Below are 24,610 nucleotides of genomic sequence, written 5' to 3'. Positions count from 1 at the left end.
GAATGGGATTGACTTTTTTTGGAGTGTCATTTATTCTGTTCTTGTGGGAGAGAGTAGAGGGGAATCTGTTTAAGAAGTGAGACAGTGGGTCATGAGTTTGTATATAGTACAGTGGTCCATGTTGAAGTGCATGTGTCTATATAGTAAATCAATATAAAGTCAAAATTGTTGTTCCTTCCAGTTTAAATACCTAATAAATTGACTTTTCCATTTACCTGTGCATCCCTAATGTATACCTGCTGGTTCTCCCAAATAAATCTCTCCTTATTTACTGTAGCTGTAATAAAGGGTTGTTACTAACAATCAAGTATTACAGAGTATAACACCTATGTCTGCAGGTTATTTAGATGAAGAAAAAAACCACAGAGTTTTCACTAAGTGGACCTTTTCACTAAGCAACAAGTCAAAATACACACACACACACCAGCTGGACCAAAGTGGCACTGACAGGGTGGCAGAGTTGAAGGGACAAACCCAAATCCTTAGGACTGGTTTGAGGTTCGTTGTCCCAGGGCAAGCACCTAAACTAGCTGCACAAAGAAAGAAGTGGGTAGGTTTTTGGGGGGGAAATGTGACAGGAGTCAGGAAGGTATGACCGTATTTCATTAGTAGTATTAGCATTAGTAGTATTAATAGAGTCTGTATTTCATTAGTGCAGTAGTAGTGAGCAGAGACACCTCCTTGGGTATGTTGCAGGATCTAATAAGGAAAGTGGCATTTTCTGTGGTGATTTTTCTCCCTTGTTAAAAAAAGTATTCAGTGTGCATCTGAATACAACTGTTATGCTTCTTTTGGACAGGAATCTGATTTGGTTTTTCTCTATATAATGGTTTTCATTCTGTTGCTCTTTTTGAGTTCAGATCTGTCTTGTATGTATTTTCCTCTTCAGTTTGATCGTAGTGATCACATATACTGAAACTGAACTAAAATGGAGTGATCCTGTCCCCCCCCCCCCCCCCCCCCACACACACACACACACACGCCGCCCAGTAATCCCTGACAGAGAACCAAAAAGTTGCAGGTAATCATCAGTCAAGGGCAGGATGGATTACAGTGCTGTGCCTGTTGTGCGGTTGCTGAGAAAAGGAGCAAACCATCCTGTTACCAGCGTAGACCATACTGCAGAACATATGCGTGTCAGATCATTCCCCCAGTTTCTACAAGGAATGAAGACTTAAAGGCTTACATGGCTGGGATCTGATGGTTGTTGTGGTTTTTTCGGGCTGTTTGGCCATGTTCTGGAGGTTTTTCTTCCTAACATTTCGCCAGTCTCTGTGGCCGGCATCTTCAGAGGACAGGGGTTAGAACTCTTGTCTGTGTTCTGGTGTAGACAGAATTCTAGTTCCTGTCCTCTGAAGATGCTGGCCACAGAGACTGGTGAAATGTTAAGAAGAAAAACTTCCAGAATACAGCCAAACAGCCCAAAAAACATACAACCAATGAAGCCTTACTTTATTTTAAAATGAATTTTATAATTTTAAAAATGAAAACTTGGGATCCAAGCCAGCTAATGAAATAAAGGATTACAGACTGGCATGACTAGAATCTTGGTCAAATTTGGCTCCCACCACTTTGCTGGCATGAAGTGGCACCATAGCAGGTGCTTGTCCTGCTCCAGCTCACCTTTTATCTCATTATGAATCCTCACAGTGAGAGACATTATGGAGAGGTTTCCCCCCTCAGAACTAGGTGAACGGTAGGCTGTAGCATCCTGAAGTGGCTTGCTTATTAAGCTGCTTCACTATATTGGAAATTCAAAACTGAAGGAGCCTTGACAGCTGGAAGACTCTGTTCTGGTCCATTCCCAATGATCACATGTGCTGGAAACAGACCAAACCAGAGCAATCCTACCTGCAGCAAAAATGTAGGGGCACAGAAAGGTGTGGGAAGTGACTTTTTTTTCATTCCAGTGATTATATCATGTGATCGCCAGAAAAAAAGAGTGAACCAACTCATATTTACAGTGGACTAAACAGAGGGACAAATGCTCATTTGATTGCCCCCACCCTCTTTCAATGGTGGCAGCAGTCCTGCTTTTTGAGATGATAGCTGAAAGGAAGGATAAGACCTGACATACTTTAAATCTATGACCAATGACTGTCTGGATCCTTTGGGCTCTAAATCTAAACTGCATTAGTTACTTCCTTGGTTATTATATACTAGTTGAGCTGCAGACTCACTCCTACTCATTAGGATCTTGTGGGCTGGCGTTTCCATCTCATGAAGTTCTGGCTAAGATGCAGGTAACACAAGTAAGCTATTTAAATTTGAAAATGAGCAAGGAAATGGAGGTGTACAAGAAAGGATGAATAAACAAAACTCATCAAAGAGCTCTATTTCCTGTTTTTAAGAGAGTGGTATGACACGTTTGCATTTTGTCTGCTACAGAAGATGAGAACTAAATCGATGAGACAGTGGTATCTTTTGACCCAAGTGGCTGATTTACTTTTACCCTTTCATAATCTTCTGCTCTGTATCTGTGAGGTCAAGATGTCTGCCCCACCATTTCACAGTCCAACCTTCTGGATCTTCCTTACTACACTCATTATTCAGATCGCATGTATCACAGGTAAATCATTTTTCTCCCTGGTGTCCCTTTATGGAAAAACCTTTGAATAGTAAATGTGGTTGCATGCATGCTTACTTAGGTGTAAATTTCATTAATTCAGCAGGACTTCTGACCAAGCGTGGCATACCTTCTGTATAAAAGAATATGGAATTAAAGTTAAGACTGCTGTCCCTCAGTTAAGGATTAATAACTGGGCTGGTTTTAATTACCTTTCCATATTTTTAGGCAATAGTCTGAGGGCATGTGAAGCTTTTTGTTGTTTTTAATTGTTGTGGTTTCTTAAGGAGGAATATATTTTTAGAATAAAACTGTCCCTATTATAAACCTTTTCACAAATCTATACTGTGGGCATAATTAAATTATTTTGTGCAGTTCTGATCCTGTGCTGAAAGGGGCCACCAACATGATTAAGAGCTTGAGGTAACTCTGCTATGAAGAAAGGGGTCTGTTTGGGCGCGTTTAGCTCCCCCCACAACCCGGCTGCAAGTTGAGTAGGTTCAGTGTGGAGAACATGGATCAGACTTGTTTTTCTCTCATAAATACAGTACTAAAACTTGGTGTCACCCAGTGAGGTTAAATGATGGGTGTTTCAGGCTAGACAAAGAGTTTCTTCTTCTTCTCATAACACATATGTAGCTGAATTATGAAATTCGCTACTACAAAATGTAGACGTGTGTTTTATCCAGTGTTAGAGGCATTGTGCCCCTTAATACTAACAGCTGGGCAACATGAGAGGAAGGGTGCTGTGGCATTGATGTCTGCCTTGGGGCCTTCTCCAAGGCATCCGGTTGGCTGCCATGGGAGAGAACGTTGGACGAGATATGCATCTTCTGATGTTTTTAAATGGCATAGACACATTAATAAATTAACAGCATGAATATCTCATGTTGGTGTTATTTGACAGTTTCCTTAAAGGTACTATTTTGTATAAAAATGGGAATGTATTCCCTTGGCGTCAAGAGATCTCTGAGTGCATGTTGTTAATTATGTTCTTGGCTGTTCTGTTTGCTATCAGATTGCATATAATATAACCAATGTTGAGGTTGCATAAAATATTTCTTTGACTGGTATCTCTGTCTACTATTTTCTGCCGGCAATGCTTTGAAGGACTGAAAAGGAACAGATACATAGTTTCATCATAGTCCTTGGCCATGCATGGCTGGGACTCCTGAATTTTTGCCTCATGCCTTTCTATATTGTAAATGTTATGAACAAATAAAGAATGATTTAATTAATCCCCTCTTGCAAAAATGTCAAGGCTGTCCTGATTATGTATTGTTTGTCAGTAGTAGGTATCCTTCAGTCTCGAGAGACTATGGTAGAGTGCTCTGTATGGAAAACTTGGAACAGCATCTAGTGTGACTGAGAAGGCCAATTGACAGGAATCCTTTTCTTACTGTTCTAGTTGCTATTTTTCCCCCTCACAGTAAAATAAAGAAGGGTTTACATATTGGAAGATGCTTGACAACTTTTCAATTCTTTTTAAAACTTTCTGTGTTCTTTGTATTGTGTGTAAATTGGTTGACATATATCTGAGCAGGTCATATGACTGTAATAAACTTATTGAACTCATCACAGTACTTCTGAGATACCATAAATGGGACTGAGGAGTATACTGCCTATTACTTACAGACTGCGAACTTTCTAAAATAAACAAGCAGCATATTTATACAGATTCTAAGTGATTGTGCGTTTTGAAGATGTTCAGTACAAAACCTGTACAGATTGTGAATTGTTCATTTGTATGTAACATTTTTGCTTGGTATCACATCTTGAATGTGGCTTTTGTTTAGTCCTTAATCACCACATCTTTCTGGGGGATATATCAGATGTAAGGAGTTAAAAAGAAGCAGAAGCAGCTATGATAACCTCACATTTGCCTCCATCTCTGGTTGATGAAATCAGTGTCTAACTTTCTCCCCCTAAACAACAAAGAGGCAGCCCCCTGCTCCGCAACAAATGAAAAACTGTGTACTTTGATCTTTAAACTGAGCTTTATCAGCTTTTGGTACTCTTTTTCTTTTTCTTTCCTTGCATTTTCTTTCTTTCTTTCTTTCTTTCTTTCTTTCTTTCTTTCTTTCTTTCTTTCTTTCTTTCTTTCTTTCTTTCTTTCTTTCTTTCTTTCTTTCTTTCTTTCTTTCTTTCTTTCTTAAAAAAATACATTTAAAGGAAGTTGATCTTTTTAAAGATCTCAACTGTTTCTGATCTCTATATTTGACTTAGAGTTAAACAAAGCTACCTCTTCAGAAAAAATCCGAGCTTGGTGCTATCAAACAGAACAGCAAAGAAACTGCAAAAGATGCTGCTACAGAAAACAAGTGCCACAAATAGTGAATACCTGAATAGATAATAAAGAAATATTGACTAATCACTCTGAATCAAACCAGGTTCATTAGTGGAGAAATGAATAAACATTGGATCTGAGTTTATATCCCAAATTCATTGAAGTATTTACTTCCTTAGGTTGCTCTGCAAACCTCGGTCCCAGTGCTGTATTTTCAGAATAAATGCAGATAAAAACCAATGTTGTAAGATACCTTCCTTTCCCCCCTCCTGGGGCGATGATTTCAAAATACATTTAGGAAATCTGGATTTGAAATGTTCTTCTGAAGGGGAAGGTCCAGATGTAAAGTGTGGGCAGGCCCACAATCCTGCTGGCATTCAGTTTCCAAAGCAACATTAAGCTGTTGTAAATACTTCAGTTTTCCTAATTGTAAAACCGAATAACCTTACTTAATAGTGGTTGTAGGTTTTTCGGGCTGTTTGGCCATGTTCTGAAGGTTTTTCTTCCTAGCGTTTCACCAGTCTCTGTGGCCAGCATCTTCAGAGGACAGGATTTAGAACTCTTGTCTGTGAAAGCAATTGAGAATAGATTAAACCTTACTCAACTTTATTGGATTCTAAACTAAGAATTATTTATTTATTTTATTTATTTATTTATTGTATTTATACCCCGCCTATCTAGTCATTTCGACCACTCTAGGCGGCTTACAACATAAAGGACAACAAGTTCAAGAAAAATTTGATAACAATTAATTAATTAAATGATTCTGCATTAATTTCATTAAGAATAAAAGAATTATCTTTCTCTATATGCCCATGTAATAGGATCCTGTTTTCAGCAATGACCATCTGAATGCGTTTGGATATTTCCCAGGGGAAATGAAATAGATCACAACCTTCTGTTGCCTGACTGCAGCATTTTCTACTCAGAAGGCCTCAGTAGATGAGATGTTGATTCCATACCTAGAAGCAGTGCACCCTTATGAGGAAAAGACTATCTGTTTATTTTCACACAAGCTTGGCTAGATCTTCATTTGGCAACTTTTGTAATTGGTTAGCTGGAAGCTTGCATGGTTTTGTTTGTATTTCTGATATTTCAGGCATGTGGCACTCACTGGCAGATGTGCATTGCCAGGAGGACCAATGTAGTATGACAAGGAGATAACACTTTTGCCTTAACGTGTGATCTTACCCAAAGATGCATAGCCTTTACACCTGGATGTTCTGTTAGCATTCCTGGCTACTAGCTACTGATAACTTGACTCCTCATTAAAAGGTCTAATTTGTTTCTAATGCTGTCTAAGTGAAGGGCTGCTACCTCTTGTGAAAGAAGATTCCATCAATACTGAAAAAGGCAAGGGTGACCAGCTTGTACCCCTTCAAAGTGTTGACAGACTGCAATTCCCACTGGTTCCCACAGCAGGCTTTGTTGGCTAGGGCCGATGGCAGTTGCACTGGAGAAATTTCTGGAACGACATAAGATCCCCACTTCTGAACTGGGCTTTGTCTGTCCTTAAGGGACAACCATCCACATGATGGAGTATCTCTGAGAGGTCCTTTTCTGAAGGAGGGTGGAAAAGCAGCACATGTGCCTGCACATTAGTACAGTAATAGTATATAAATTTTTTTTGTAATTCTCTCTCTCTCATCCAATGTTGTATGGAAGATACAACTTCTTAAAAGAGCGTTTTGACACACTTAAAATATACCACATTATAATGTTGCTTTTTGGGGGTTTTGCTCTCAGGTTGTCTACTGAAGGAAAATGTCATCTGATTACACCATGTTTTTGGTAATTATGGCATTTCCCCCCAAGCTGGTTAAGTGGTTTTCTGGAGACCAAGATGAGGTGAGTTGTGTTTTTTTAAACCCTTTGAAAGGGCATGAATGCAGTGAAGCAATGCAACCGATGTGATACAATTCACATCTTGTTTCCTGTGCCTGGTTGAAGGTGGATAGTCAATGGAGGATAGTCAACCCCACCGAAAACGGAGGATAGTTAACCCCACCGAAAAGCAACAACAGTAAGGAGTACATTTTACTCAACACCTCCACCCCCGAAAGGAAAGGAGGTTGCTGGTCTTTATTTATTTTATTTATTTTATTTTATTTATTTGATTTATACCCCGCCCATCTGGTCTAAAAGACCACTCTAGGCGGCTATTTTATGATATTTTGATAAATATCAAATATTTATGATATTTTGCAAAGGGAAGGGAGTTATTTCTTTTGTTACCCCCAATTGTAACGTGCTAGAGGTAATGTAATAGGTTAAGTCGGAGCTCTAGCTTCATCTCCTTTTCACTGGCTGGGTCTAGACTTTTGTCAAAGGCATCTCTCTGTTTTCTGCTGAAGAGAGCCTTTGTTTTCAACATATGGATGCCATGTTGGCTGAGCCAGTGGCCTATGTTTCCACTTTCTTTTATTCATGTGGATTCTGTTTGAGTAAAGAGCTAGGGAACTTTTGAAATCTTCGTGAGGGATTGCAGCCTCTGCATTAATCAACATTTTTTTAAAAATTACTTATTACGGTGCTTAGGTTTGTAGAAAACAGGAGTCTCCAAGATATGGCAGATAAAAGATATCAGGAAACAATCAGTTCACTACAGAAATCAGATATTAAGAAGGGCAGCACATTTTGACAAAGAAAAAGTAATTTACATATTTAAATGTGCTGAAAAACTTTCAGACAAGACTGTTGCTACAAGCAAAGTCAACTCAATAGATTTCTGGTTAACTGTTCGATGCCTATTTAAAGTACCTAGATTTAAAATGATAAATAGATTAAGATAACTAGAGACCTATTTAAATGAGGTTTTAAATACTAATAAGGTCGTCAAATGTGGCTCCTTACCATTTTGTTTCTAACAAATAAAAGGATACAGCCATTTTGTGGTGTTTCTTCGTATTGCCACTCTGTCATTATGCTTCATGCATAATGTGGAATAAACTGAGCAAAAATGTATGAAATGGTAATATACAGTTTATAATTGCAGTGCATAAACTTGAGAAGAATACAGAAGGTACATAGTACTAGAGTTTCTCCCCAGCATGAAGTGCTACAATGGAAGAATGTAACATACCGAAAAACAGTTATGTGGATTATCGTAACTAATTATACTGCAGCAAACTTGTCACTGTAGTTCAGGTTGACACGGCCCCAGTAATTGCCTCGCTGTACTGCTGAAGACAAATACAATGATGATTTTTTTTTTTTTTGTCCACAGGCCAAAATTAGACTGCCAGATTTAATCACCCGCTGTCATGAAACTAAGTGAAAGTGATTATAAAATATATGGACAGTTTTGGATATATTTGGATAGTACCTCTTTTCTGCATTGTTTTGAAGGATCAGCAAACCAAAGATTCTAACTTACTGGTGATTGGATTCTTATGGTTTCCAAACTGTTCTGTTACAAGAGCCTGCTAGATGTTCATGGATAAAACTGTCAGTGACAGTGTTACATTTTTGTAACATTACCGGTCTATTTCTGTACACTTATACTGTACATATCTATGTGCCTGTTAGTTGCATACTAGGGTAGGATCTCTATTCACATAGGGCAAAAGTTATACTCAGGAGGTAGATATCTACAAAATAAGAATGTACCTCAGGAGGTACCCCAGAATTCCTTGCACTTTCCAGTGCAATCTGGAAGCTTTTCCAAGGTGTAATCCCAATCCGTGTAAGAGCATCTAGACACAGTCTGTTGCGTCTTGCTGTTACTCCACGAGAACAGACAAACGGCCCAGTGGAGTTCCCGCTCCTATGCAACGGGCAGAGGTTCCACCCAGCAGGCTTCATGTGTTTTGTGGCAGATAGAATTAGCTGACACAATATATCAATAAGTACATTCAAGGTAGCTTTTAAAAGGAATTATTGAAGTTCTTGGAAGATAGGCCTATCACTGTCTCTTAGCCAAAAGACGTACATGGGACCTCCAGGATCACCACCTGCCTATGTGTTTCCTTAGAATATCTCTACTGGAAACAAGAAGTGCCACGATTTTTACATGGGTGTGAAAGATAAGCAGTTTGAAAATCACATGGGAGTACTTCTCCCTCCTCGATTGTGAGAGAGAAATCTGAAGAGAGAAATCCAAACACATAGCTGAACGGCAAGCTCTGTGTGCAATTTTTGTTTTCCCCGGTCTGTTTGCATGCAGTATTTGTGGCTGACGGTATGCTGCCCTCTCCCCACTAATATCCCACTGCCATTAATAGCGTAGTGTGTTAACAGCATGTGTGGAATTGTTTGTGTGCCGAGCATGGAGGATGGAATGCATGTTGTTTATTTTCCATCTAAATGTACAGGCTGTTAACGAAGCTGATCTATGCAGTGTGCACAGGTCTTAGGGGCAAAAATATCAAAGTGAAGTTGATACTTCACATCAGGTGCTGTGCTAGCTTGGTAATTAAGCCGCTTCAAGAGCACTTGGGAGGGGTGTGTGGATAAGCCTTGATTTCCATTCCATGTGATCCTCTCCCCCAATGCCAATCAAGGAGGGACTTGAAGTATCGAAAAGCTTCTTAGTTACAGAACAGTGACTCTCCATCTTTGGCCCAACATGTGTTTTGAACTCCAGTTCCTTGTATCCTTAACCATTGGCCATGCTGGCCGGGGTTTCTGGGAGGTGAAGTCCAAATTATTTGACGGACCAAAAGTGAAGGAGCAGATAACCCAAGCTATTACCTAGTTTTGGGCCATAACTGGCAGCAATTCTTACCATGGCCCATAATCAAAGTAAGAGGAGTCCATTCTGACAAGATCTGGGGAGCAAATTTGGATACAGCTGTAGAAATAATGTGAGAATTCAAGCTAATGAAGTGCAGCAACCTAATTTTATGGGCACAGGTGGGAAACATTATGCTTTTCCATCTTTCAATTCTGTGCCAGTACTGCTGCTAACCAAGAGGCTTCAGCTTCTGGCTGCCGCAGTCGGTTCTGCTCTAAAAATAGCTACAGACATATTATGAAGAGGGAAGAAGGCAAGTCATTGTGCCAGAATGATACGTTAGACTATGTTTAGATCACTGTGAATGAATCTGTTCCATACATTCTAAGATCTGGGAGAAATGTTTTGGTCTGAAGACTTGACAGCAGTCACTAAACAGAAGACGACACTCAACTGTGAGGTTGCTTCCATCTCAGTTTTCTTGTCTGGAAATGGAATTCTTTGTGAAAGCACTTTTAAATGATAACTACAGATGACATCATTGGCAAGCAGTGTCTTTTTTATTTGTATTTTTTTTGGCAGGGTGCTCTTCTGCTATTGTTCAGACATGATATGTGGTGATTTTTAAAAATTGCAGGTAAAGCCATATTCAGTCCCCCCCCCCCAGGGCTTCTGTATCATTTACTGGAACTAGTATCCTTCTTGCAGTTTTTGCCCTGTTACAGTATTTCCTGTTCAGGTCTACATGTGCATTACCCCTTCTACCCAATAAGCTTTTAATGGACTCTTTATTGGTCATACCCTGTTTCCTAGGGGGGCAGGTGTTTTTTTTTAGTTATTGATCTTTTAAAAAAAATTGATCCATTTTTTTCTATAAATTGTAAAAATGATACAAGAAGATCAGTCACACATCACCATCACATTACACAAAGAAGAGGAATGGGCTAATTAGATGTCTATTCATTAATGATTCTACAGCCTCACTAAACAGAGATGGGAGGTGCCAAAAAGGGGACTACTAATTACCATTGTAAGGGATGTATGCTTGGAAAGACATACTTCTGAAGGAGGATTTTGGCCCCAAGGAAGAGCCCTTCCAGAAAATGTGGCAGGTATAAATGTCATTTAGAATCACAGTTTTAACTGCACTGCCAGGGGAGAGCAGATAGAGAATGTCTAGGCACTGGCAGGAAGTCCCTTCGGGGGGGGAGGGAAACAACTTATTTTGCCCACATTTCACAGAGGCAACCCTGTACTCCTCTGAGGTGGCATTGATTCCTTTGTGCTTTAGAGGCCCTGGGCTGTGTTTCAGCATCCATTTTTGGAAGTATTTTGAATACCCTCGTTCGTCACTCAAAATTTTGTTAAATATGCCTAATTTAGAGCAGTCCAGATAGGAACCTGAAACAGCCACGAATGTATTATAGTCATTTAAATTTACAGTCATTCATAAGTGGACAAGTGTTTCTAAAGTGAAAATGATTGACTAAAATTGGCATTTCTGCACAAACATTTTTCCAGTAATGTGTTAGGATTAGCATTCCTTAGGTGCTAATCTAACAATGATTTGGCTTTATGACAAAAGCTACTTCTTTTGAGTGACAAAAGCTACTGTTGCCTGAAAATTAGTGAAATCCAACAACCCTCAGCCCTCCTGGAATGTGGCCAATCTGGCTTCTGTTGCGAAGATAAAGGGGTGTGGTGTTTTTTTTTTTAAGGTGGGGGAGAGTCCTGTCACTGTCTTGAGCTGAGGAAAGGGACAGTTTGGTATAAATGTTAATACTAAAATTATTCAGAGCATCGAAGTAGTAAATAATATACATCTATCTGCCAAGTTCCAGTTAAGTAACGAAGGCACTTGTGTATTATTTAAAACTCTGCTTCATAGGAGTTCATCGTTGATGGCTAACGTGGAAAGCAGGTGTGCTTAGAGTAACGTGTAGGACTCTCATAGCTTGGGAGATGTAGAATCAAGTTCCCTCTGAGCCATGAACGTTTGTGGGTGACCTTGAGCCTGTCAATAAACAAACAGGGTTAAGTAACATTGATACTGGAGCACTAAAATATAAAAGTTCCGGGGGTAGGAAGATATAGAAAAGTCCAAAAATCACCCTAACTAGATGTTGAAACTGCAGCTTTGATTTTGGTTAAATTTGATGCTTGGTTCTCCTGGAGGTTGCGTTGGTTCTAGGCGCTTCTGCTTCCTGCCAGCCAGTCCTTAATATAGAAAACTGATTCTGTATTCATTGAGGTGAAACCTGTTGTAATTATCTTTAACTTTTCTTCAAGTTTGTTGTCTCTAGAGGAGCTTTAATTATAGATCCAGCTAAGAATATTTTTTTTATTTTTCTCTTTTTCATCCTGTCAAAAAGTTTGTTTATACAGTATGTTTGTTTGATTACTTCTCTTTTTATACCACTCCGTTCAAGTGACTGCTCTCTGAGCAGGTCACAACATAAGAGTAAAATCATAAAAGTACTATATAATAATACAAAAATACAATAAACTTAAATAAACCCTGTTGCTACTTAAAATTTTTCCTTTTAATAAAAAGGCACAAATTAAAACCCATTTGAACAACTCAGGACAATGTTTACAATTGGCAGAAGGCACCTTTTAATATATTTTTTTCTTAATTTGCTTCCTAAAAACAAAGAGAGATGGCACTTGGCGAACCTCTGTAGGAAACATGTTCCAGAAAGAAAGGGTTACAACTAAGAAAGTTCAGTTTCTTTTTTGTGTTGCAATTCTTAACATCAAGGATAGTGAGGAGCTTGTGGGATGGGTAGCTATTTTGTGGGAGAGACATTCTGCCAGGTTTCAAGATCCTAAAAGTAGATGGTTTACAAGCTGTAATGTGCATAGGGATATGGGATTAAAAGACAGTAAAATGGCAGGCAATACAGTGTGGTTTTTTGGTGGGTTTTTTTTTTTTTTAGTGGATGGAAAGTAGGTCTTCCAGAAGCCAGGGCATATGTTGCCTTTTTGTAAAAGCCAGAAATGGGGAAGGAGAAGATATCATGAATGGGATTTTTTAAAAAAGTCTTCATATTGGTAAGACTTTTAGAGTAGCAACATAATGTACTTTTTAAATGTGAATTCAGCATTAACACACATATTAAAAATAACCCCCTTTCAACACAGAAGAAGCAGAGTTTTTGGTTTGTTATTAACTTACTGTACTGTATGCCCATTTTCCACTAGCTTTCCAGTCCCTACTAGGAATGAAGTCACAGCCAGGACCTTCTGGTAAATATGCTTGGCCCTCCGACAAGCCTTATAGAAAATGTTCCACTTAGGCTAGTGCTCTGTTTGGAGGTGTTCCATTTGCACAACCTATAAGAGATGTGTAAGCCCAGGCACGGATCTCTGAAGTGCTATCCAGATGGTGCTCTAGTGCTTTTGCTCTTCTGATTGGGCCAGTGGTTGTCCCTTGTTTAGCCATACGTGTTTGAGACTTTCATGTTCTTTCTACTAAATAAAATACTAAGGTAAACCAACTGTTATGCAGAATTCTCTCACAGGAACAAATTATGCAGCAATTTTGCAATTTTAATATTACTTCCTATTATTTTATATTGATATTTTATGTGTTTTGTGTTACCAATAAAGATGACCATGAATTTTAAAAAATGAATCACCAAATTTGTTCAAAAATCACTAATTCATAAATTTGTATTTGTACATATTGGTGTCCCCAGTGAATACAAATTAACAAATATTTAGTGATTTTTGATTTGTCAATTCATTTGGCTATAAAATGGCTCCCCAGGCACCTAGAGACACCAAAATTTCAGGAAGCTTCCTCTGACTATCCCCTATGACCCCTCCAAGATTGGTGAATATTGGGTTTCAGAAGTCTGAGTTATACACCCACATAGAGCCCCACCAGGAAAGTTTCCCACAGGCACCTAGAGACACCAAAATAATGTTGAAGCTTCTACTGACTCTCCTCTACAATCCTTTCAAGTTTGATGAACATTGGGTTTTTCCAAGCCAGCTGCTAAAGGGCACTTTCCTGGGGGGGGGCGCAATTTGTGGGTGTATAACATGGACATCTGAAACCCATTATTCACCCAGACTTGTAGGATTTGTAGAGAAGGGTCAGGGAAATCCTCTCTGTGAATTTTGTGCCTCCAGGTGTTTTTTTGGGGGGTCATTTTATAGGGTTTTAAAGTAAAATAATGAATTGACAATTAGTCAAAAAATGTAAATTCATATTTTTTGATTCATCAACTTTGATGAATCACAAATGAAAATGAATCACCATTTTTCTGATTCATGCCCATCTCTAGTTACCAATAAGGAGGGTTAACGTATAGGAGACACATAAGCCCACGCTCTGCTCTCTTGACTGTTTATGCTTTTGCTCTTCACCAGGTGTTGATTAGCTTCTCCTTGTGTGATGGCACACATGTTCACTTTATGTACTATGCAGAAGCTGGTTTAAATCTCACCCTCAATATTCAAAGGGGCACTATCTCAGAGCATGGAACAACTCATTTTTTACTTCAGTTTCCACAATCCTGATGACACCACCGGGGATGCTGAGAGTTCTAGAAAAAACTAACGTTTCCTAGCTCTGCTAGTGTTTTAGATATCTGGCTTCAGAGCCAGAGACTGGGAGTTCGATTCTCCACTGTGCCTCCTTGATAGGGGCTAGACTCAATGATCCATATGGTCCCTTCCAGCTTTGCAGTTCAAAGATGATGACAATGATGATCTCCCACCCTTACAGAAATAAAGGAAAAGTGAGAAAGGCAGCAATGAGCAATCAGCAACATCTGATATAAAACTCCTCTGTTCTGCTGCCTCCCTTTCTTGTCATTCTTTGTCTTCTGCAGAAAAGCACATTTTCCAGATAATACTCTGGGAATCAAATGTGAGAAGAGGGAGAAGAATAAAGGTGCCATCCCATTAGCCAGAAACCTGTTACTTACTCCTACAAGTAACTTACACCTTCGCATTCCTTCATTTTATATAGGAATTAATTCTGTAGCCACAGAAGTTTTATAAAGTAATGTGTCCGACTTTACAGAGCATAATCCTCTATTTTAAGATATCCTCTATGTCAGGGGTGCAAACTGGAGCCCCCAAACCTAGGATGTACTTTTTTTGGAATATTCAAAAAAGGCCCCCTTGCCTTCTTTGGGAGTATTTCGGAGGGTAAAGTTGCCAGGTCATTCCCTCCCCATGAGCAGCTTTAAGTTCAGAGTAGTTTTTTGCAAAGCTAGAACTGATCTCTGGTTACTTCCAGTTTTGAAACAGGTCCTTAAAAAAAAGCTGACAAAATTTCTACTACTGCTCACTAGAGCATGCAAGGGTGTGTATGCTGCATGCTAATTCGTGTGAATGGTGTACAACAGGGACTGCAACAGCTGGCTTTTCAACTAGTGACAATTTGCCATTGAAATTTACGCCAATGGGATTAACCCTTGTGGATATAAATAGGATTCTGACTAGTGGGGCAAATTATGCTAGAATTTTATGCCAGTGCAACACAAAGTGCATAATTTTGGCGGAAGAAATCACCATCAGCATTGTCTGTTGTGCACTCATTATCTGCATAACAGATCATGAGCACAGTGATTTCTTAACTTGAGGCAATTCGTCCCCCAAAATGATGCAATTTGCTTTATGCTTGTAGGTATAATTTATAAGATTTTGCTGTTATTTCTAATGTCCATCTATGCATATAAGGTAGCATACACATATCTGCACACTTTTTTACTTTTTGATTTTGGGTTACATTTCCTCTTTTCTGGTAATGTCTTAGCTCCATTTCTAGTTGTGTGCTAAGCTTTTTAAATATATATATTCCTTCCCGTTTCCATCCTTTTCCCTTCAAGTACACTAAAGCTTGCAAAAGACAACTGTGTCTGAAAGGATCTTTTATAAAGCAGTATTACTAATTAATATTCTGGTAGGTGTTCTACATCAAAGTACAAAGACCTCCACTGGCAATTATAGAAAACTGTAAAAAGAATGCACAGAACGAAACAGGATGTTCGCTAATCTGGCCATTGAGTAAGCGCAAAACAATGCTGCCATTGAAGAATGTTCACATTTTCCCAATGGACTTCTCTCTCCCATGAAACACATTAAAAAATCACAAGGGTGCTAACAATAATCCAGCTTTTCTTGTGTTGCACCTTTATTGTACAGATCGTCCTAAAGACCAAATAGAAAATGCCTACAGTTTTTTTTAAGGTGCTAAATTACTATATAGTTCTGACACTTCTAGAAGGAAAATAGCAGTTCAGGTCCACTGGGAGCAACAGGGAGCTGAAGTTACAGGAAACTAGATTTTTTAAGGGAGTAGTTTTACTGCCTACTGCAAAGATGGGTTAAAAGAAGGATTGTTGTTTCTGACGTGTGCACTAATCAGACTTTAGATGCCCTGGGGGTGAGGAGCCTACCTGTCAATCTGAACAACAGCAGATATTCCCTCCCTCCTTCCCTTTACATTTAAAACTCAACATTTCTCCTTTCTTGTGCTTCCTCAGTTCCCATCACAGTATGTGCATGTCTTGTATGGACAAGGTTTTCACCCTTTAAACACAATGCTCACTGTGTTGCAGGCTTCCTGCTCCTACCTGCCTCTTGTCTTGGTTCTCTTGTTCAATGGCCAACTCAGCCCTTTGTGCCAGCCTTCAGCCTTGATAGTTGTCTCTCAGATCTCCCCTGAGCAACTACAGTATTCCTTAACATCCGTTGCCATGACTCTCCCTCTTCTCAGCATGCCATTTGCCTGGCCATTATTACTAATGCCCCTTGTTTTTCCTCTGCCATAAACATATTGGCCAGTTCTATGGGCAAGAGGCTTGCCCCTGTTGCTGATAAAATGCTTGGAACACTCAGTCTCTATTCAGACTACTCCATGCACTGATAACATTCGGGCTAAAGTGCCAAACCACTTCCTGAGAGCTATATGAAATGGCTTGCCTATGGCCCAAACTAGATGATACAGTTAGCATGTCATTAGAAACGGAGCTCCCTAAAGAGATAAAGGATGCCTCAATGTCCTAGAACAAGCCTGCCTCATTCTGTACTTTGTATATTAACTTGCTTGTGCTTTGTGACTGGTCATTAGAAGGTAAACACTGACTTCATTTTGCAAGTCTGACTGCTCTTTGACAGAATAGCATGCCGGAATGGAAAATATAATAGCATTTCCCTTAATATGTGACATGTACTGTCTTCTTCAAAGTAGTTGCAGTTCTTTCCCTTTAGCCCACCCTCTTAGCTGGAAAACAGGGTAGCCACTTGTCAATTGCTCCAGAAGAGGAAATGCATCCCCAGAGAAGAGGATAAAATATTTGGGTACCATTTATGTGAAGTAATTTGTATGCAGAGACACAGATGGAGAAATAATGACTCTTAAGTTTAACTAGGAGCACAATCCATCCCATCATAGTGGGGAAGACTATTGTGATCTTTAAGCCTGCTGCCCAGTCTGCTTTCTAGGTGTTAACCAGGCATCGGGCTCAGCAGTACCCTATACCCTGAGATTTCAGGGCTGAACCTGAGACCAGAGGACAGGTTCCAATGATGTCACAGAGGTGGGGCAGGCAGAGGTTGAGGGCAAGGCTGAAAGTGACACAATGTGTGCTTCAGCCTTTAAAATCCATCCATCCATCCATCCATCCATCCATCCATCCATCCATCCATCCATCCATCCATCCATCCATCCATCCATCCATCCATCCATCCATCCATCCATCCATCCATCCATCCATCCATCCATCCATCCATCCATCCATCCATGTTCTACTCCTTGTGCTTGCCTTATAATTGTTCTCTTGCTTGGAGAGCTGGAAATGCAGAGCAATTCTCAGACAGTTCAGCCAGCATCTTGGAGCTCAGCAACCCCAGTTCTGTGGATGGGCAAATTTTTGGCCGCTGCTCTTTCTTCTTATGGTTGTTTAAATTATCTAAGAGCGTGGAGAATGGAGGGCTGTTCCCTGGAAAGCCAGCCAGTTGGGGAGCAATGAAGTCCCCACCATTCAGAAGCACTTCAGATATTCCACCTGCTTTTATAACTGCTGTGGCCAGAATCCAGAATCCACATAGTGTAAAGTAGGCAATTGTGTAAATGAGCCCATCTGTGCTGCCGAATGTCCATTGTGTCCTTGGATCAGGGAAGCAGTCACGTGCCTGCTCATATGCTTGGTTGCATGACAGAAGGAAACTGAAGAGGGAAAAGCTGCTGTGCAATTGCCTTTATGTATGCATTTCCCCCTCAAGAATCCTGAACCATGTGATTCAATATGCAAGAAAGAGTATCTACGGAAATGTCTTAACTTGAGACAGTTTGCCTCCAAAAGCTACACTTTTGAGGTAGCTACGCAAGTGGATTTCAGCCTCAGGCTGCTTGTTAAGACTGGGTCGCTATAAAATCTGAGTAAATAACTCTGTCCCAGTACAGATTCCAAATGAGCAGCTGTGTTGGTCTGTTGTGGCCAAGGGGACAAAGACTAATATTTACTATAATAAATGTACACAATAACATATAATAATTTCCGTCTTCATGATATAAATTGATTATACCCATATTATGATATAATAAATGTGCTAGTGTTTAAGTTCCCCAGGAGTCTTTGTTTCTTCAGAATTGTATTATGTGTAAAACATACCAATAGTTGCCTTTGGGAAGATTTAATATGAGAAATACAACTCATTCCTTACTTTGCTCCATGATTTCACACCCCTTTATTTCTTTTCTGGAGTCATTATATGGTGCCTAACCCAATGTATTTCTTTCCTTCCACATCCTTCTGGAAGAAGCAATTTTGGTGCATCAAAGTCCCCTGCACGTAGTTGTGAACGGAAATGCAGAGATCTTCTGTAACTACACCTATGAGAAGAAGGTGGAGAAATTCAACGTCTGGCTGCTTAAAGGAGTTCCAAAGAGAGAGGCCGTCTGCTCATTCAAATGCAGCAGCGCCTGCATAATTCAAAACGACACGACGGGATTCAGCTGCCATGTTACAAGAAAAGAAAAAGGAGTAGTCTTTCAGCTGCAGAACCTATCCACGGGTCAGACAGACATTTATGTCTGCAAAATTGAAGTCACATACCCACCGCCTTACGTAGACAATGAAAGTAACAACGGAACCTTCATTAACGTGACAGGTAAGACCATGAAAGGAATTTCTGATTGGTCCCATCGACGCGTGTCTCCGAATCTCTGCCACCAGGGTTTAAATGGTGCGATCGCCCACAGGGAGGTCCACCAACAGCTAATAGTCATCATGACTTGTCGTGATCTCCAGTGTCAGAAGCAATCGGCCACTGCATGCCACATGCTGGAGAAGATTAATGGGAGGGTGCTGGTGGAGATAATGTCTTGCTTGTGGTCAAATAGGTCCTCAGCTGGCCACGGTGGGGGAAACAGGACGCTGGACTAGATCAATCTTTGGTCTGATCCAGTATGGACCTCCATGAGTTTATGCTGGCCTAGTATGAACCAATAATTTACCTAAAAACAGCAAGCCCAAACAGTGAGAGTCAAATTATGCATCTTCAAAAACACACATAAGCTGAGAGTTTTTGTTCGGGACAAAACGTTGCTGAAGAGACCCCAGTTTGGACCATGCTCCCGATTCAGATTCACTTTCTGATGGAGAAAGGAACCTGAGCACAAGACGTTCCTTGTCACAACCCCACGGCTCTTCGCCCCTCCTCAAGAGCACACTCTGGACTACAGCTCTGTCTGTACCTTTTGTGCCTTTGACACAGAATTGGTTGACGTGAGGTGAGAAGACATGAGTAAGGCCACATCCGATTTAATCCTCTATTGCTTCTATCTCCAGTTCACCTTGTTATGGTTATGCTTTGTTTAGGTGTCCTTGAAGCCCCCAAATGTCAGTGCCCCCCAGGAGGATCAGAATACACGTGGATGACAGGAACCATTGGAGGCCTTGTTTTGTATGGGATAGCAATAACAGCGGCTTTTTGCTATTGCTGGGTAAGGAATCCTTGCTTTCCACTACTTTTTACACCTCTGCTACATTTATGGGCAGGCACAATTGGGATGCATTCATAGTCTAATGCTGAGCAATAACTCAGGATTTGGAATCCCAATAATTCCTACAGCCACTTAGATAAGAAGAGCCCTCTGCTGGATCAGGCCAAGGGCCCATCTAGTCCAGCTTCCTGTATCTCACAGGGGCCCCACCAGATGTCTCTGGGAGCACAGGAGACAACTAGATATCTGTCTCCTGACACCCCTCCCCTGCATCTGGCCTTTGGAGGTACTTGCCCTATTATAGCTGCTTCTGCCACACCAGGTGAATTGAACTGAAATATATAAACAGATACCTTTGTGATATAAAACTTGAAAACAAGCAAAGGTCAATAAAGATTATTTTAAAATCAAAACAATGACATTTTTGCAGAAATTTGTGCAAGTTGATAAGATTTCTTTTTCTTTATGCAGATCTCCCACACACACCCTGGAATGTCTTCATGTGCCCCAGTTTGGGAACCCATGTTCCAAACTGGGGGATAAGCTGCATGTGATTTATGGGGCACAGGTGCACTCAGCACTCCCTCAGCCCCCCTCACATACCACACCCTCAATTTCTTAAAATTAAAAGATTTGGGATCAAAACGTTGTCTTGTGCCCTCAAGTAGGGGTTTGGGGGCACTCCTTGGACGCATTCATACAGCCCCATTTTTTTACATTAGAACTTTTGGCTGAGATGTATTCTTGTGTGCTCAATGGAGGGTGGGAACAGTTTTGACATGTTTAGAGAAGCCCCCAATGTCCCCGGGGTCTCCTGGACCTCTGAAAAGGATTTTGTAAAAGATTTGGCCATTAGATGTGTGCAGGGGAGCTTTTCCAATACACCATCCCCCTCTCTTAACCAGAAGTAATGGGGCATCCGCTACCAGAGGATGTCCCTCAGCCCAAGCCAGGATGGCCATGGCCAGTGATGATAGGTTGTGTAGTCAGCAGTATCTGAAGAGCTCTGTGCCCCCCATTCCTGCTCCTGAAACATCTGCCACAACCTGATACCTCTTTGATATAACTGCAGTCTAATACACTGCCCACCTCTTCAGGCAGGCCTTTAACAATCATCATGTCTGAGTCCCTGAATGCCATTGTTTTTAGTTAAGATAGTTTTGAACATTTTACCTGTTTTTTAATTATTCAACTGTATTTTAATCAGTTATCTTAATGTACATTTTACCGTATTTTTAATTCTATTCTTTTTAATACTGTGACCTGCCTTGGATCCCCTGATCGGGATAAAGGTGGCCTATAAAACAGACAGACAGATCTGGAGGGCATCAGATGGAAGAAAGCTGCCTTTTTTCTAGAGTCTGATAGTAGAAGACATTGACTTCATCACTTTTGATGGCTAATGCAGTGGCTACTCTGTCAGTGGGATATGCTTCACACATATAAGGGTCTGATGCCTTGGAATTTGAATCTGACTGGAAAGATTTGAAGGGAGGCAGGAAGAAACCCCAAAGCACTGTAGGGTTATATTGATGCCAGAGTTTGGCAAAGTTACTTTTGGATGACACCTCCCATAACCCTTCACCTGCCATAGTTGCTGGCTGGAGGGTTCTGGGAGTTATAGTTTTTACACATAACTTGGCCAAACTCTTGCCAATGCTTTTAGGAAAGGGATTTCAATGCTGCTGCTGCTGTTTTTGCTGCTTGTCTCCACCTTCTCTTTGTCCCTTTAAAGATAAGGTAAAAAAATAAGACAGGAAATAGAGGCAAATAAATATGGTAGGAAAGTTGGAGGCCCTCCAGCTTGCTTTCCTTGTGAGGAAATGGGCTCTGTAGAGTTCCCTATTTGGATATTCCCTGGTGAGTCACTGCAGTCCTTAAACATTTCACAAGTGTTCTGTTTTAAAATAGAATTAAAGGGTATGGTCACCCAGCATCAGCTCTAGCTTTCTACTCTTCTTTAGGAAGTTGCAGCTTGACAGAGTTGCTCCTGCGGTCAGGCAGGGTATGACAGTGGCTACCTTGGGCTGCCTATTTTGGCTCTCATGAAAGCACATAAAACTGTTAACTCTTTCCCCCACCTCGATTGTTATATTTTTAACCATCTGCAGGTGAGGGTGATGGGGTACTGCCAAAGAGGCATTTGTAAACTGTTGTGTCCAGGTGCCTAAATAACATGCCTGGCCTATGCCTATCCACTATGGTGCAGTGTGGGTATTGTGGTAAACAGTACATGTTACTAAACATCCTGGAGCAACAAAATACTTTGGGGAAGCCCTGCACATATGTGGAAGGCAAATGACACACCATTCAGTAGCTTTTGGCTGACAATTGACAAGTCGCTGCTGGGATTCTTGAGCGTGCATGAATCCAATGGGTGGGTATGCCCCTGAAATTCCAGTGGTGACTCATTAATTGCCCTCTAAAAGGGACTGAATATTATTTCATTTTTTTCTGCAGGTGCAACAAAGCAACAAGATTTCAGCCAATATTACTGAAATGTTGAATTTGTAAAGATACTTTTCTGAATTAAATCATAGGTATGACATTCCTTAAGGGATGTGGTGGCACTGTAGGTTAAACCGCAGAAGCCTCTGTGCTGCACGGTCAGCAGTTGTATGATCGAATCCATGCTACGGAATGAGCTCCTTTCGCTTGTCCCAGCTCCTGCCAACCTAGCAGTTCGAAAGCATGTAAAAATGCAAGTAGATAAATAGGTACCACCTCGGTGGGAAGGTAATGGCGTTCCATGTCTAGTCGTGCTGGCCACGTGACCACAGAAACTGTCTTCAGACAAACGCTGGCTCTATGGCTTGGAAATGGGGATGAGCACTGCGCCATAGAGTCGGACACGACTGGACTAAATGTCAAGGGGAACCTTTACCTTTACTATGACATTTCTAGTTCTGGATACTGGTATTTAACTTTCTCAGCAAAACTGTTACTTCCTGGCAGCTATTCCAGCATTAGAAGGAAAGAGTGCTCACTTGCACAATTCTCTAGTAAGATTATGTGGGAGCTCCCAATACCTCTTGTGTCCACAAAGGTGATACCAAACGAACAAACAAACAAACAAAAACCCCACCTCTTTACATCATTCTTCAAAGGATGGAGAACTGATGTGCAAGTGACTTCTTTATCTGCTTCCTTTACTTTGGGATATTGTGGCAAAAGGTTGGATTTAAAGCATCCCCCTTATGGAAAAGTGTGTCTGAATCAGAGGATCGTGTATTTCCTTACCAGAGAGGGATGTGCTCCTTCTTTGTAGAGTCCCAGAAATATGTCAAGAGGATGCAGAAGGCATTGTCTTACGACTACAACAAATGAGCAAACCGATTCTATTTGTCGTATGGTGACTACCTCCCCTATCATTTTCCCTATAGGTAAAAAGTAAGAAGAGAAAGATTGTTCGGAATGACTATTTCAACATGACACCCTGGCAGGTGAATGGCGAAAGGAAGAAATATCAAACAAGTGGTCCAGTAAGGAATTACACTGCATATCGCTCGTGGGAACCGTGAGGATTGGTCATACCCATGACCTCTTCTCTGCAGTGGAAGTACAGACAGATACCTTTGGGTGTCCGTGGCTGCTGTCAAGAGAAAAGGACAGGTCTTGGAGTTCTTCGCACTGGGAAAGACAAAAAGGATAAGTTAGTTTCAAACTAATGATACAAAAGAACAAAACTTGACATTGGACTGTAAATATAGTCACTTAAACCTACTACTTATGTTAGGTGAACAGTGGTTTCATCTGCATTGTAGATCTTTCCTGTTCATATTTGCCTCAATATCAAAGTTCTACTCAGACTCTGGGAAAATCAACCGGAAAAGAGCAAGGGTAAAGATCTGCCTTCTTTTGTGTCAAAGGGGGAAAAACTGTATTTAGAGTTGAAAACGTACACACAGCAGAAAGGAAACATCATGCTTAGTAGTCCAACTCCTATAAAGAACAACATAGTATTTGTAAATGAAGTGTTTGATTATCTGTAGATAGCTTTGCCATGTAACTGTATAGACTGAGTATCAGTTTTTTTTCCTGATGAACAAATTCCACCTCCTGCTACAACCATCTACCTGCAAGTATTCTGATGGAAGGGTGGGGTCTATAGCCAAATGGGAAGTCTCTTGAGATTGACAGTCTTTCATCAAAGCCCAGACAAAAGTCATAGATGATGAAGCAGACAAAAAAATCCAGGCTGAGACGAGGGATTAGTTCTATAAGACTCCAACTGTCCTTGGCTCCTTAGGAAATGCATAACAGATAACAGCAGGAAGCACTTTAATTTCTTGGCATCAGGCATGGTCTAGAAACCGGGATGATGACATGGAAATGGTTCTGCAGCTGTAACAAAGAAAAGTTTAGAATTTAAAAGAAAATAGTTTTATTCCTGTGCAAGACTGATTATGACAAATCCAGATTTGTATGTTCTGTTCTGTCTCTTCGATCTTGTCATAATTCTAGTTGTTTTTTAAGTCAAAAGGCCAGCCCTGTCTGCAAAAACCATCCCTCTTCTAAGTTGGTTAAGGGGCTCCAACTTTTTAGAGTAGCCACAATCTGGTTGCTTGGTATAGTGAATTGCACTAGAGTAGGCCCACTGAATGAGGGAGATTTAGCGAGTCAACTCCTCTGTAAGGTCCATGGATTCAAATGGGCCTACTCTAAATGTCACTTGTTGTAGCAGAGTAAGTTGCAGTTAGAGTAAGCCCATTTGAATCAATGGAATTTATGGAGGAGCTGATTCACTAAATCTCCAGTGATTCAACAAGCCTGCTCTAGTGCAATTTACTATGCCAAGATACAGTGTTTTGACCAGCGTCATATATAATTACTTGGGTAACCTTACTAAACTGGAACCAACACATAATATCTCATTTTTAGTACCTACAGTAAGTGGCAGTCATAGCCATTACGTACTGTTTCAGAGAGGAATCAGACATGGTGGCTTAGAAGGGAGAGAGGAGAGCCCAGTACAATACTCAAGAAGCCATTGAAATCCACAAGCACCAGCAGAACTTCAACAAAAAAGAGGAAAGTTTGAGTAGACATGGTCTAGAGGGGCGGGGTATAAATTTAATAAAATAAATAAATAAATAAATAAACTCAACAAAA

The 24,610-nt window shown here is 40.5% G+C and overlaps 1 protein-coding gene across 2 annotated transcripts; it reads left to right on the top strand.

Moving 5' to 3' along the window:
• The first annotated feature begins 1,982 nt into the window (after window positions 1-1,982).
• CD28 (CD28 molecule) lies at window positions 1,983-24,610 on the top strand. Of its 2 annotated transcripts, none has more exons than XM_020814489.3 (4): window positions 1,983-2,569; window positions 18,313-18,663; window positions 19,374-19,498; window positions 22,882-24,610. In XM_020814489.3, the coding sequence occupies exons 1-4, from the start codon at window positions 2,392-2,394 to the stop codon at window positions 23,017-23,019; spliced, it is 792 nt and encodes a 263-aa protein (XP_020670148.3). In that variant the 5' UTR covers window positions 1,983-2,391; the 3' UTR covers window positions 23,020-24,610. The 2 variants fall into 2 exon arrangements, with proteins under 2 accessions (XP_020670148.3, XP_020670149.3); XM_020814490.3 differs by having other exon boundaries at window positions 18,316-18,663; window positions 22,882-23,507.

This window comes from Pogona vitticeps, chromosome 1 (genome assembly GCF_051106095.1).
Source record: "Pogona vitticeps strain Pit_001003342236 chromosome 1, PviZW2.1, whole genome shotgun sequence".
Classification (NCBI taxonomy): domain Eukaryota; kingdom Metazoa; phylum Chordata; class Lepidosauria; order Squamata; family Agamidae; genus Pogona; species Pogona vitticeps.
This window is presented reverse-complemented; position numbering and strand designations above follow the sequence as displayed.